This window comes from Mytilus trossulus, chromosome 8 (genome assembly GCF_036588685.1).
Source record: "Mytilus trossulus isolate FHL-02 chromosome 8, PNRI_Mtr1.1.1.hap1, whole genome shotgun sequence".
NCBI lineage: Eukaryota > Metazoa > Mollusca > Bivalvia > Mytilida > Mytilidae > Mytilus > Mytilus trossulus.
The window spans coordinates 29,018,864-29,032,376 of NC_086380.1; the positions used below are offsets into that span (position 1 = coordinate 29,018,864).

A 13,513-nucleotide genomic window follows, 5' to 3' on the forward strand; every position below is an offset into this window, starting at 1 on the left:
TTCTGCGATTGCTTGTTTTAGATCGAAAATGTCCAACTCTAGATCTCCAATATCGTAAAATGAATATTAGAGATCAAATCAAATAAAGGCAGTGGCTATTTCATAGCTCTTAAATGCTATTTTACCTGTCTTATAATTAAGATTAGAATAGAAATATAGAAATAAAGAATAGAAAAAAATAAAGAAACATACACTTTTAATATTTTACTAATCAAAAATGTCTTAAAAAATATCATGATCTTTAAATAAATATCATGATCCTTGCCAGTGATGTAACCTACTTTAAACAATAAAATTCCTTTAACAATATGTTCATTTGATTTTGACATCTTCTTATAATTGTACTTACAAATAGTAAGTATTATATTAACTGTGTGAAACTGATTCTTTTTTTAATAAGTTGTTTTAATATATAATAAAATTACATTTTAGTGACGTAACAACCAGAAGGGTCACACCAAATGAAGAGTATAAAAGTATACGTGTTGATTACCCCGACCATATGAGTATATACCCATATGGTCATGACCATACGCGTATGGTCCAGATACTCATATGGTCCGGAACACATGTTTTATAGACCCGTTTTTGCTCATTCGTACCGCTCATAGGTCAAGAAATTATTGTAGTGTTTTTCAACAAATAATTGTCACTCGAAATATTCAATTAAATTTTATGGAAAATGAAGTGAAATGTATATGATTTATTTTTGACATCTTAATAGATAAATGTAATATAGTTTCAGAAAAGATATCAATGGATTTGAATTAAAACAAATCTCTGTACCAAAGGAGTAAGTTCGGTAAGGGTCATATTTGGCCCCAATTATAAAGTTCATATTTTCAAGCCAATGAATGTTTAAAGTTGCCTTAAAGACATGTAAGATAGTTAAACAGAACTGTTTTTGTCAAAGTTTTATTCTAAAACGTTGATTTTTACATCCAAAAAAGGTCAAGATAAGGGATTTTGGTGAAATTTGACAAAATCAGCTAGATTTCACCCAAATAAAGGACGAGGAAACATAGAGCGCAGGCGTCGACAAGCTTAATATTCAAATAAGACATGTGAAATGTCTTAACAAACATTATTTTAAAAGATCTTTGTTGTCGACGTATGCGCTCTATGTTTCCTGTCCAATAATCTATGAAAATTCACCCATTTTCATTGATTTTTTCTTGAAAAATCAATATGAGTACAACTTGTGACGTCATAATGAAACGCAGAAACGTTAAATTTTCAACAAAATGGTTAATATCCTAGCTAGTCAATGTATTAGCTATAATTTATCGTGATATTTGTCGATAAATCCAAATTTGAAATTTACACTAAAAAAGGGGGCCATTTTAGGACCTTATCGAACATACTCCTTTTCGGGACTTTCGGGACATTTTTAAAAACACTTATTTTGTATCAAATACATTCAGATTGATGCCATGTTACACCATTTTAATTATTGGAAATCAATTATATGGCAGGTGTTTTTTTCCATATACATAACACATTAAGCATTATTTGTTAGAAAGCAAGGAAAAGAGGGTGATTAAAAATTATAAGTGGCAATTTTAAGGTTTTTTTTTACGAGATGTGTGTTGCTACCTAAACAAAGAAGTCTACTTTATAATGAAGCGAGTGTCGGTACTTGCAATCTCGTTTATAATATTGTCCGCTTTAGTACTGTTGAACAGACAATTTTCTACTGTGTTTCCATTTACATCCGTGTAATCTGCAAAGAGTTTAATTGAAAAACTTGGTAAAAACTTCTGTATTGTATAGATAGAAATTGAGGGATCAGCTTTGTTTTCACCTATAAATCCTGCCGACCATCCTTCTGTAAAGAGGACGCCCTTCGCACGTGAGGAATCACAGCAAACGGTTGTCCAGTAGTGATCAGGTACATTCACTCTTCCATTACTAATGAACCTACTATTGCTTGGTAGAACGCCAGTGATAAAATAACGTCTTGCTCCTACAAAATTGCAATCCCTTTTTGTGATGTCATACAGAGTGGTTTCAAAAACATTCCATATACCTTGATTAAATGAAGAGACTTGAGGTGCGATATTGGTTAAAGTATTTGTCGCTTTTCTACTGCCCTCCGTTTCGCAATGGTAAAGCTGTGGATTTAAATGTCCCCTTTCATAACCGCTACCCGTGTAATCGATATTTACTGCTTGTTTACTCCCGAACGTTGTTACATTGTTGTTTGCTTTGTTGATTTCTAGCATATTTGAATTGTTTTTGTCGGCTAGTTGAGGCTCAATAAACCATTTCTTAAAACGGCTGCCGCACTTGTCAAACGACAATGTGTATGCGCTATAGTGCGGAATTCTCTTAGTTGTGTCATATTCAGTAGCGTAATAATATCGGTTTTGGAGTCGTTGACAGATTTGAGTTGAACCGACTAGTCCTTTCAACATTGGTGCAGTCTTCTGGTAGAAAAACTCATCAATACATTTTGCAAAATTTTGCGATACTTCTAGTTTTACAAAATTAAAAGATAGGAAAATAACCGTAACAACGGATCCAAATATATTCATCATTGTGAACAATGTATCGCCTGAAAAGAACAACAAAAAATATTAATATTGGAAGCATGGTACATGAAAATTAATCAGTATCTAGTTTTCTTATTATTTCTGTGTATATACCTTTTGGTGTTGTATAATCTGGAACAGTTTTTGTAATTTTGAGACTCACCTCACCATCTTATACATTTCTTTGTAAGGACTGTTTTTCTAACCATCTCTTCTCGTCAGTTCCCAAATCTAAAGTGTTTGTGTTGTCCTTATAATACTTAGGTCAGTTTTGACTATAACGAAAGGTTGTAACTGTACGATCGCATATATCTGTATGATTTTTGCAAGCATCTAGACCATGTTTAACTGCATATGAATGTCGGCAAAAATATATAAGTGTTTGTATGTGTTTACTTTGGTAGATCACATTCTGGAAAAGTGGACGGGAATGTAGAAGATGATGCATGTATATGAAATATGAATTATAATTATTCAAGTGTATACTAGTATGTACGTTTAAAAGCGTCGAAAACAAAGTTTTGGTGAATTTTTTTATGTTACTTAAAGAATTTAAAGAAGACACAAAACAGCGTTGATTGTTTGGCTATTCCAGTGCATTCTTTAGGTATTTTATATAGATGTTCGTCGGAATTTTCAGTAGATATAACATGTATAGTATAGCATCTTGAAAGGAAAGGATTTCAGGGTATACTATGTTAACTTTGTACTTGTTCTGACATGATAATTGCTTTATTGAAATTAAGTGTTATCAAACATTGGAATTCTAATTCAAACGAAAACTATTGTAATAATAATATTCCCGATCTATGATGATTGGATAAACCATTTTACAGACAACACTTTTGCAGCGTTAAATTTATTGTTTAATATCCATTTTATTACCTGAATCGACATACTTTGAAAAATTGAAAAAACGTTTTCAAGAAATTTTGTTTTATTTATATTTAAACCATGTGCAAATTTAAATTATTTGCTTTTCAACAAAAATACAAATTGCATAATTATGTTGAATATTGTACATGCAATGTCTCTCAATATATCATTGACTTTAGAAAACAGTAAATTTTCTTACCTATGATAGCATGGATAAACTGTGTAACTACATACACTCTGCTTTGACACGAGATAAATTATGGTAAGATAGCACCGTCTCTTCTTATAGTTTAACCGAGAGTCACATGCCTAGAATGAGGGTTATTAATCTTATTGTTTTTGGATGCAAATCCTGTTGTGAATGTTTACGTACAAGGAAAATAGTTCTACGAAAACAAGAGTGCTTCCTTGAACCTGGCTTCTGGGAATTTAATTTCTTTAAACAGTAAAACGAATTTTTTTCTCTCAACCTGATATGAATTAAATATCAGGAAACTTTGTACAATTTAAAGAAGACACAAAACAGCATTGCTTGTTAGGCTATTCCAGCGCATTCTTTAGGTATTTTATATAGATGTTCATCAGTAAAAATCCTGAATAAAGTCATCGGATGTTGCAAAATCAGAAGAAGCCTCTAACAATTCGTTTTCAGTTATTTCAGTTTTTTGCTACGAAAGGGTAACAATGATACGTTTCCGTCAGTATTATGATCATCATCCCTCCCAATTACTTGGAATACAAATAATCCATTTTAACGCTAAGGGAAATAAATGAAAGGATATTTTGATAGGCAAGTACAGGCCCGTCATTGCATTTATCAGGACAATGTGACCCATTTGACTTTGCTATTATAATTTAGATATAGGTTAAAACGAATTATAAAATGGACTAATTCAAGTACACCTTGGTTTTATTAGCAACGAAATTCCCTATTTCTTTTAATAGATGCAATGAAATCATATGAAATAACACATAGCTGATTGGATGATAGAGCAAAATATCATCCCGTGAAAACATTGACAATCGCGGAGAAGCCCAATTTGGTTATGTTTTTTCGAGATAATTATCTGTTGATTACCCTCTCAGCTATATGTTATCCAATTTATTATACTGAATATACACCAGCAGGGTTAAAGAACATCAGTTGTTCGACCTGTTAGTCAAATGAATTTGTTTAAATATAATTTTTCACTTCAACAATGATCAATGAAAAGCGTAAAACTTTATCTTGTCTTTAAAATAATGGATGTAAATGCAATGCATTGTCCTTTGAATTATCGTTTTTGATTGGTCAGCTCGACATTTGATAAAATTATCTCCCGCCCGTCCATAAGATACAGTAAATTATTTCCCTCGTATGATTCAATCAAATCTGGCATTTTTACGTAAAGTATTATAATAAATAATAATGCTTTGCACGAAATTTTTCCTTGGTATAAGGGCCTCGGTTACCGAGTGGTCTAAGTAGTTACTACTGTGATCACTAGCTAGTCAACACTGGGGTTATGAGTTCGAACCCCTCTCGTTCGGTTGCACTCGACTTCTTCTTGATTGGCTAGAATTGTCAGTTTTCCTATCGAAGGTCGGTGGTTTTCTCCGGGCACTCCGGTTTCCTCCACCATTAGAATCTGGTCGCCAGGATATAGCCTAAATGCGGTTCGTAAAAATCAAATCCAATCAAATCCCCTTGGTTTATGTACAAAATGGTGTATCTCTATTATTCATTATCTTTGCGGTTTTGATACAATTATTGCAGTTTGATAAATTCGTAATTTACATGGTAACAGAAGGGGTCGTAAACCTTAAATGAGAAATTCATGAATCACAACAGCTGAAGAGGCTAGATATTGAAACTCTCTAGTAAGGCGTTAAACTACTGAATTCCTGAGATTTGTTTTAACATGTTTAATTGATTTTAGTTTCTGATGCATGATTATTTTTTTTGTTTATTGTTTTTGGCTTTTAACTAACTTTCAGTAACTGCAAAGACTCTCAAATCGTACTTTCGTTATGACATGAGCTATTGACACATTTTGTGATGCGCATTTCTGTAATTCAATGTTCAATTATTTTTTGATATATATCGTCTCACTATCTCTAGTTTGTACCATATTTGATATGATAATAAATGTTCACTTCTGTGCTCGTACTCTGAACCACAAATTTATTAATTTTGTAAAAAAATGTCTACAACAAAATTATTAAATTCAAATTTACCTTGTTTAACGGCATTTTGTCCCATTTCCCGATAAAAATCTGTTTTTGGTGTATTGACCGAAACGTCGATAAACTGTTTCCCTTTCCCTATATATCTTTTATCGATATAAATAACGTCCAAATACAGCAAAAGTAGCTTAAGAGTTTTGTCAAGTAAATATGTAATTGAAAGAATGGTATGTTTCTATAACAGTGGCCCCGAACTTGAATCTATTAAACGAAACATAATTTTATTAAGCATTGCAAATAAAAAGGACATAAATGTGCAGCTAAAAAAATGTTATCAGTTGAATTTTGTAGGAGTAATGAGTCAATGAAGTTATGAGTTTGCCCAGTGACAATGATGGGGCGTGGGGTATTGAAGATGCTCAAAAAGGTTGTTTAATTGTTTTTAGACAATTATAATGGCCCAAACCCATTCGAAAAAGTTTTAAATTCATACATTTTGTGTTGTCCCAAACCTTTTGAAACAGAGTCTGTTATATGGCTAGTATTTACGATTTCCAAGACTAGCTTTTTAATTTTTAACTGAACTACTTATTTGTGATACACATAGTGCTACACAGTATGTACATTTAGAACTCTGAAGAGTATAAACTCCGTATACATGCTAAAGTAAACACAGAGTAAGCTCACATTATTAAGGCAGACTTCTTCGGATGACATAGTCTATAGTTGTGGGGATATGTTGAAAATACACATATCAATGAGTGTTCCTGGTTATAATGCATTATGCAGACCAAATAGCTTATTGGTTATATTTATGTGCTAGCTCAAAAAGTTTGTGACATAAAAGCTCGTTGACTTTGTTTTTGAAACCACTGATATGATACAGTTTAACTCGCACAAGTATTGTTGTATTATCGCACTTTTCATGTCAAATGTTCTTTTTGTGGAAAAAAATACAAATTGTAAAACGGATTATGCGAGAAATCTTTACCCTGACGTGAAAGTCTGTTGAAAAAAAATACTCTATTCATAACCTTTTTAGAGTCTTGAATCGCTAGATCCAAAATGTTTTTTTATTCACCCTCGTAATGCTAAAAATGGCATCTTTGTCTTTAAGCGTTTATGCCAAAAATGACATAAATTGAATGCAGAGGTTTAATACTAAAACTAGTTTTCAATGTTGTGTTATGTGTACTTTTGTTTGTCTGTGTGTTCTTTTCATTTTTAGCCATGGTGCTGTCAGTTTGTTGTCGATTTGTTAGTTTTACTGTCCCTCTAGTATCTTTCGTCCCTCTTGCGCGTCTGACGTACTGAATTATAATCCTGATAATTAGGGCCCCGCCGACTAAGGCGGGTCGCCCTATAGTGATCAGTCTGTCCGTCCGTCCGTCCGTCCGTCTTTCCGTCCGTCCGTCTGTCCGTCCGTCCGTCCGTCCGTAACACTTTCGTGTCCGCTCCATATCTAGAGAACCATTATGATTTCAAAGTTTATACTTGACATCCATTTCAACAACCACCAGAGGGCGTGTCATGATGTATGTACAACTTCCTAGGTCAAAGGTCAAGGTCAAAAACTTTGGTTTAGAGTTGACAACCCCATGTCCTGTGGGATTGTGTCCGCTCCAAATCTAGATAACGGTTATGATTTCAAAGTTTATACTTGACATCCATTTTAACAACCACCAGAGGGCGTGTCATGATGTATGTTCAACTTCCTAGGTCAAAGGTCAAGGTCAAAAACTTTGGTTTAGAGTTGACAACCCCGTATCCTGTGGGATTGTGTCCGCTCCAAATCTAGATAACCGTTATGATTTCAAAGTTTATACTTGACATCCATTTTAACCACCACCAGAGGGCGTGTCATGATGTATGTACAACTTCCTAGGTCAAAGGTCAACGTCAAAAAAACTTTGGTTTCAGTTGACAATCCTGTGTCCTGTGGTGAAGATTGTGTCCGCTCTATATCTTGAGAACCATTATGATTTCAAATATTATACTTGACATCCATTTTAACCAACACCAGAGGGTGTGTCATGATGTATGTACCACTTCCTAGGTCAAAGGTCTGTCTGTCTGTCTGTTGATCTGTCCATCGCTAACAAATTTGATCCACACTATATTTTGAGAGGACAGCTGTTATTATTTCATACTTTATACCTGACAAACATTTTCAACTTAACATATATATAAAGCAACACCAGAGAATGTGTCATAATGTATGCATCCTAGGTCTAAGGTCAGTCTGTCAGTCTGTCCATCCGTTTGTTGTTCTTAACAAATTGTGTCCGCTCTACCTCTCGAGAACCGTTAATATTTCATACTTTATACTTGGTGGGTCATAATATATTGAAGGCATAATTCTAAAAATATGTGACAAATATCAATTGGGCAGCACCTTTAAACATATTGTTCAAACATCAATCCATACATCCAGAAGTCACCTTAGAGTAGTCAACAATTAGTTCACATCATGCAGTCATATCACTATTATACTATGAAAGTAAGATGAGAATATTTATCAGTTTTAACTTAAAATCTTAGATTGAAATCACACATGAGACTCCTTAGAGTAGTCAACAATTAGTTCACATCATGCAGTCATATCACTATTATACTATGAAATAGTACTATCACTATTACCCCACGTTATTGACAGCGGGGCCCACAGAGATGGCTTCCATCTCAATGATATCTAGTTATTTTAAAAGGATAAATCAGATTACCCTTTCATTTACTTTTATCTTAGAAATGTCATGCTCATTGTAAATGCAATGTTGATATAGTCACATTTATTATTGAAATAAGTTTACTGAAACTATTACTTTTTCTTGTTTGATGAAAAGCACACGTTGATAAACCATAATTGATTAACACTTTTACTATCATGCATTTAACATGTATAAATAGTGAACCGCAATAATTTAAGTATCCGGGATCTGCATGTTTATTTTATGTTAACGATGTGTAATATAATTATGTCAGCATTTACCTATACAGGTATGTCATGTATGTCCTTGTAACGGTAATGCAGTTCTGGTTCAGAATTTGAATTGTTGGAATAACATAAATAAAATGTAGTTTGATTACAATTCTTGATTATTTAGGCCTGTATGGAACCACAGAAAATCTGTTGTTCCCAAAGTCACAATATAACAATGCTGCCTATACCACAGCGCAATATATTAAAAGATTGCAACTTATTTCTAAGAAGTATCCCTATTCATTTCGTGTCTTGACCATCGGTCATTCAATTTATGTTGAAGTTTTGCATGACTTCTTTGTAAAGATATCACGGTAAACATAAAATCTAAAATGAATTTTCTCCGAGAAACGTCGTCTTTAGTAGATGGCAAGAGTTCTTTCTATATTTTCAACGCAGGTCAAAAAGTGCGGAGAATTAGGACATTGAAAAGGACACATTTGGTTATGACAAATGACGTTGTGGAGAAGGATAATGAAGATCGATTTATCTTGTTACTTAACCATGTAAACCATTGTTACCCATATAACTTTTAGTACTTTTTTTTGTTCTATAAAACTTTTTATTAATCTCTTAATGAGAATGAAGGCATCAGAGCAAATGCAATGTGATTTCCTTTATAATTAAGAAGAAAAAATCCGTGCGAGCGCGGCTAGAAGACTACTTGAAATATTTATGGTGTTAGACAGCTGGGGTTGGTATTCCTAAACTGTTTTTATGCACTTATGAATTATGTGTTTATTAGTTTGTCTTTAAATTACTCTTTGTGCATCGATGACACTGATGATGGAGGTTTCCTCCAAGATGGTATCACTGCTGTGTTAACATATATTGATATTGCTATGGTAAAAATTATAAATCAACAATCTTTTAAAATTTAGAATTTTTCAGAAACTAATGATAGTCAACCCAATGAGTAGATAACCATGCAGAGCTGTACTTGGCAACACCTTTCGGAATTTTGGGTTGGTTTTCTTTGCTCTCCAACTACGTACTTTATTTGGTCTTTTCAAAATCTTTGATTCCAGCTTCACTGCCGTGTCTTTTGCTACCAAAACGAACATCTGGTACACAAAATTTTAACCCTGAGTTTATTTAGAACCAATGGGTGAATGACAGTGCTGATGGAGGTTTCCTCCTAGAGGGTATCAACAGCCTAGTTGTCAACACCACAGTTGGTAATGGCAGTTATGTGTCACTTGACACAGATTTCCAAATATTATATGTTATTCAGGTCTCAGACAGGGTATATACTGTGACATTCCCGGCTTAGGGTTTATATCCCCTGAGCCGAAGGCGAAGGGGATATAAGCCCTTAGCCGGGAATATCACAGTATATACCCTTTCTGATACCTGAATTACACATATATTACGGATTACCCCGGACTAAATGTTATTTTCCAGTGCAGGTATTTGTTGACAACACATATATAAGTTGACCCAAAACCCCAACCTGATAAGATCGGCATACGTGAAGGATTTTCTAATTTGCTGTGAACATAATTTTATCGTGTATGTAATAATTTATTAAATTTAAGTATTAAAAGTGTAAATTGCGTGATTTTGTATAAAAATGCATTATTGACTGAGCACGTTATTATTTTCCCTCTGTGAGCCTCTGACAGTCTGATAGCTTTTGACTACGTCACATAGTAACCTGGGTTATGATGACGTTGTTGAGGTTCCAATTGGGGATAAAAACGTCGTATATACCCCGGCAGTTTCCTGAATATATACTGACATCTCTGTGTTGTTATCCAATTACAAACCACGACACATTTGTAATCCGTAATATGTATATATATATGTAGGACTCTTAGGTGCGATGGGGACGCTAAAGTGCAATGGTATACGCTAAAGTGCGATTTCTCAATACGCTAAAGTCCGATGGTATTCGAAAGTATAGACGTAAGAAACGTAGTTGGATTTTGACGCTTACAGTCGTTCAAACAAACTAAACATGAACATGCCGGAGAACAAATTAAGAATATTTAATTTATGACAACTTTTAAACCAAATGTCCATGACTTAATGTCAGACCAAACCGTGCTTCTGCCTGTTGATTCTTTTCGGATGTTGGAAGAAGGACTTGCATGTGTCCTGCAGTTGGCTTGTTTTACTATATAGATACAAAATAGAATAACGCATAGGTATCGTGTATCCTGCTTCTATTGTCTACCATTGTTATATTGTTGTTCGTTTCTGTGTGTGTTACATTTTGACGTTGCGTCGTTTGTTTTCTCTTATTGTTTAGTGCAAATTCACATTGCGATAAGACGTGTCACGGAACTTGTCTATCCCAAATTCATGTATTTGGTTTTGATGTTATATTTGTTATTCTCGTGGGATTTTGTCTGATGCTTGGTCCGTTTCTCTGTGTGTTACATTTCAGTGTTGTGTCGTTGTTCTCCTCTTATATTTAATGAGTTTCCCTCGGTTTTAGTTTGTTACCCCGATTTTGTTTTTTGTCCATGGATTTATGAGTTTTGAACAGCGGTATACTACTGTTGCCTTTCTTTATCTATTGGTAGCGGACGGATGCATTTAAATAATTGTATACGTGGCAGTTAACTTTGTGGTCACCATTGAAATGTTGTCATTTTTATTGAAAAGTAACGTCAGCAAAATAAAGGTACATGCTCTCATGCGTAAATTATAAATTGTCAGCTAAAACATTAGTTTATACATTGCAGGAAAATATAACATGAATGTGAAGTCGCTACAAAAAAGGGAGATATTTAAGCTCGGCGAACATCGCCTTTCCTCTCATTTATATTAAAAGGGTAGACAAATAAATGTTGCAGATTCCGACAATAATTTGTAATTTACAAGGACGATTGTTAGCAGATGTGTTCCCATAAGTGATAGACTACAACGTAGCTACACCATTTATCACAATATATAATACGCCCAAATTATAGAAAATTCATTTACAGGAAATATAGTATTTTGGAACACCTAAATTACCTTTTTAACAATTATTACGTGGTCGATCTTTTAACTTTAGAAACCAATCACTTAAGCTTACCGGTAAATTAAAAAGCCCATCACATATGGTATTCTATCTTTTGCAAAAAGATTATTTTTAACCTCCAGGTACTTAAACGTTTAAAAGCCGTTTAACATTACCGTTTCGGTCAATCGCACTTTAGCATGATATACCATCGTACTTTAGCAAACAAATTAACAAGCATCGCACTTTAGCGTGAGACACCATCGTACTTTAACGTAGACCATTGCACTTCAGCGTGACCATCGCACTTTAGAGTCCTACATATATATCAAGTTGATTAGTCTTTTCATTTAAACAAGAAGATCATGATAAGATATTTCTGGTTTGAGATAGTTAGTTAGAATGTCGACCACGGTGTTGACATGAAGTGTAGACATGAATAACCTATATCAATTTTATGGTCATAATTATAAATAAACTGTTTACATAACTTTTTTCTTCTTCAAAATACTTAATGATTTTCTACTTTAGAATAGATTTATTCAAGCCGTATTTGGCGAAACCTTCTTGGAATTGTTGGTTCCAAATGCGTTCCAACTTCGTGCTTTATTTGTGTTTTTTAACTGCTTTGATTCGAGCGATACTGGTGAGTCTTTTGTAAACAAAACACACGTCAGGCGTACATAATTTAAGATCTGGTAATATTTTGAATCTATTTTACAACAAATAAGTCGATGCCACTGCTGGTACAGATTTTCTCCATGACAAAGATTCGCCAGACCAGTAGTCATCACATCTATACTGAGATGCCTTTATCATTGCTATGGTCATAATTATAAATTAACTGTTTCTAAAACTTTGATTTTTTTTTAAATGCTTAGGATTGTCTACACGAGGAACTGATTACCAAAGATGCATTTGTCAAAATCTTTCGAAACATTTCTTCCTAAATGCTCTTCATCTTCGTACTTTAGTTAAACATTTAAACGTATAAACAGGATGTAAATACAACACAGGAGTCACGATTAGAAAAAAATATGTTAAATTTTTAGCATATGATATAGGTATGTCGGTTAACCAGAAGGACATGACTGTAAGATAATGTGCACAATATTTTAAAGCATGTCGTCACGTAACTTTCATACAGAATAAAACCATCTAAAACGTTTTCATTTGATGTGAATCCGAATTTATTTACATACAAAACGATTTTATCTACTATGTCTAACTATGTCCCAGACTATTGTGTAATTTTAATATTTTTCAACTTTGCCAAAAAGGTAAAAATCGTGTAAACAATTTTTGTTTTGTTTAAATCTTACTAGCGATTGTTCTTTGTATAACAATGTATAAGGGCAAGAAAGACTAGTGCAATCATGTAAAATCATTTCTGTGTGAATCGGGTATAGATTTGGGACATTTCGAAAGTACGTTGAATTCCTTCACATGTAAATTAGTAGATAACTGTATTGTATTTTAAGCTCCGACGGCATCAATTGGGGATTTGATGGTCGCAAAATAAGTTTACTGGCGACGCGTTAGCGGAGACAGTAAACGGGTATTTGCGACCATCAAATCCCCAATTGATGCATTCGGAGCTTAAAATACAATATTGTTATCTCCATTCTAATGAAACTGACAGAAAACCACGTTAAAACAAGAAATAAAAATCTGCTTGCGCGTACGTCCCATAGCATCATTTGTCAATTGATGCCATGTAAAAAAAGTAACTTTATCTAATCAAAATGAACGTTACAAACGTTGTTGCATTAGCATGCATGTTGGAATGCATCTGAAACAGCTTTGCATCAATCAGATATTTCCAACTGCGAGACTGACAAACCAGTTTTATAGTTGTCAGTAACCATGCGTTCAAAAGCTGACTTAAAAATCGACTTGTAATGTCTGAATGGTCTTGTTTCGTCCGCTTAAAAAAACATTTAAAGTTATTTGGTTTTGTGTTGCCTATTCCAATATTTCAACAGATTCATACAGGTCATGTCC

General features: G+C 33.7%; 1 protein-coding gene across 1 annotated transcript; it reads right to left on the reverse strand.

The window, feature by feature from the left end:
- Positions 1 to 1,378: 1,378 nt before the first annotated feature.
- Positions 1,379 to 2,540, reverse strand: LOC134727545 (endonuclease domain-containing 1 protein-like). The gene has a single exon (XM_063591926.1). The coding sequence runs from the start codon at positions 2,538 to 2,540 to the stop codon at positions 1,611 to 1,613; it is 930 nt and encodes a 309-aa protein (XP_063447996.1). The 3' UTR covers positions 1,379 to 1,610.
- Between the last annotated feature and the right edge of the window lie 10,973 nt (positions 2,541 to 13,513).

Excerpts from the sequence above, each read along its gene's own strand:
- LOC134727545 (XM_063591926.1), bottom strand. The coding sequence starts at position 2,540 with ATGATGAATATATTTGGATCCGTTGTTACGGTTATTTTCCTATCTTTT.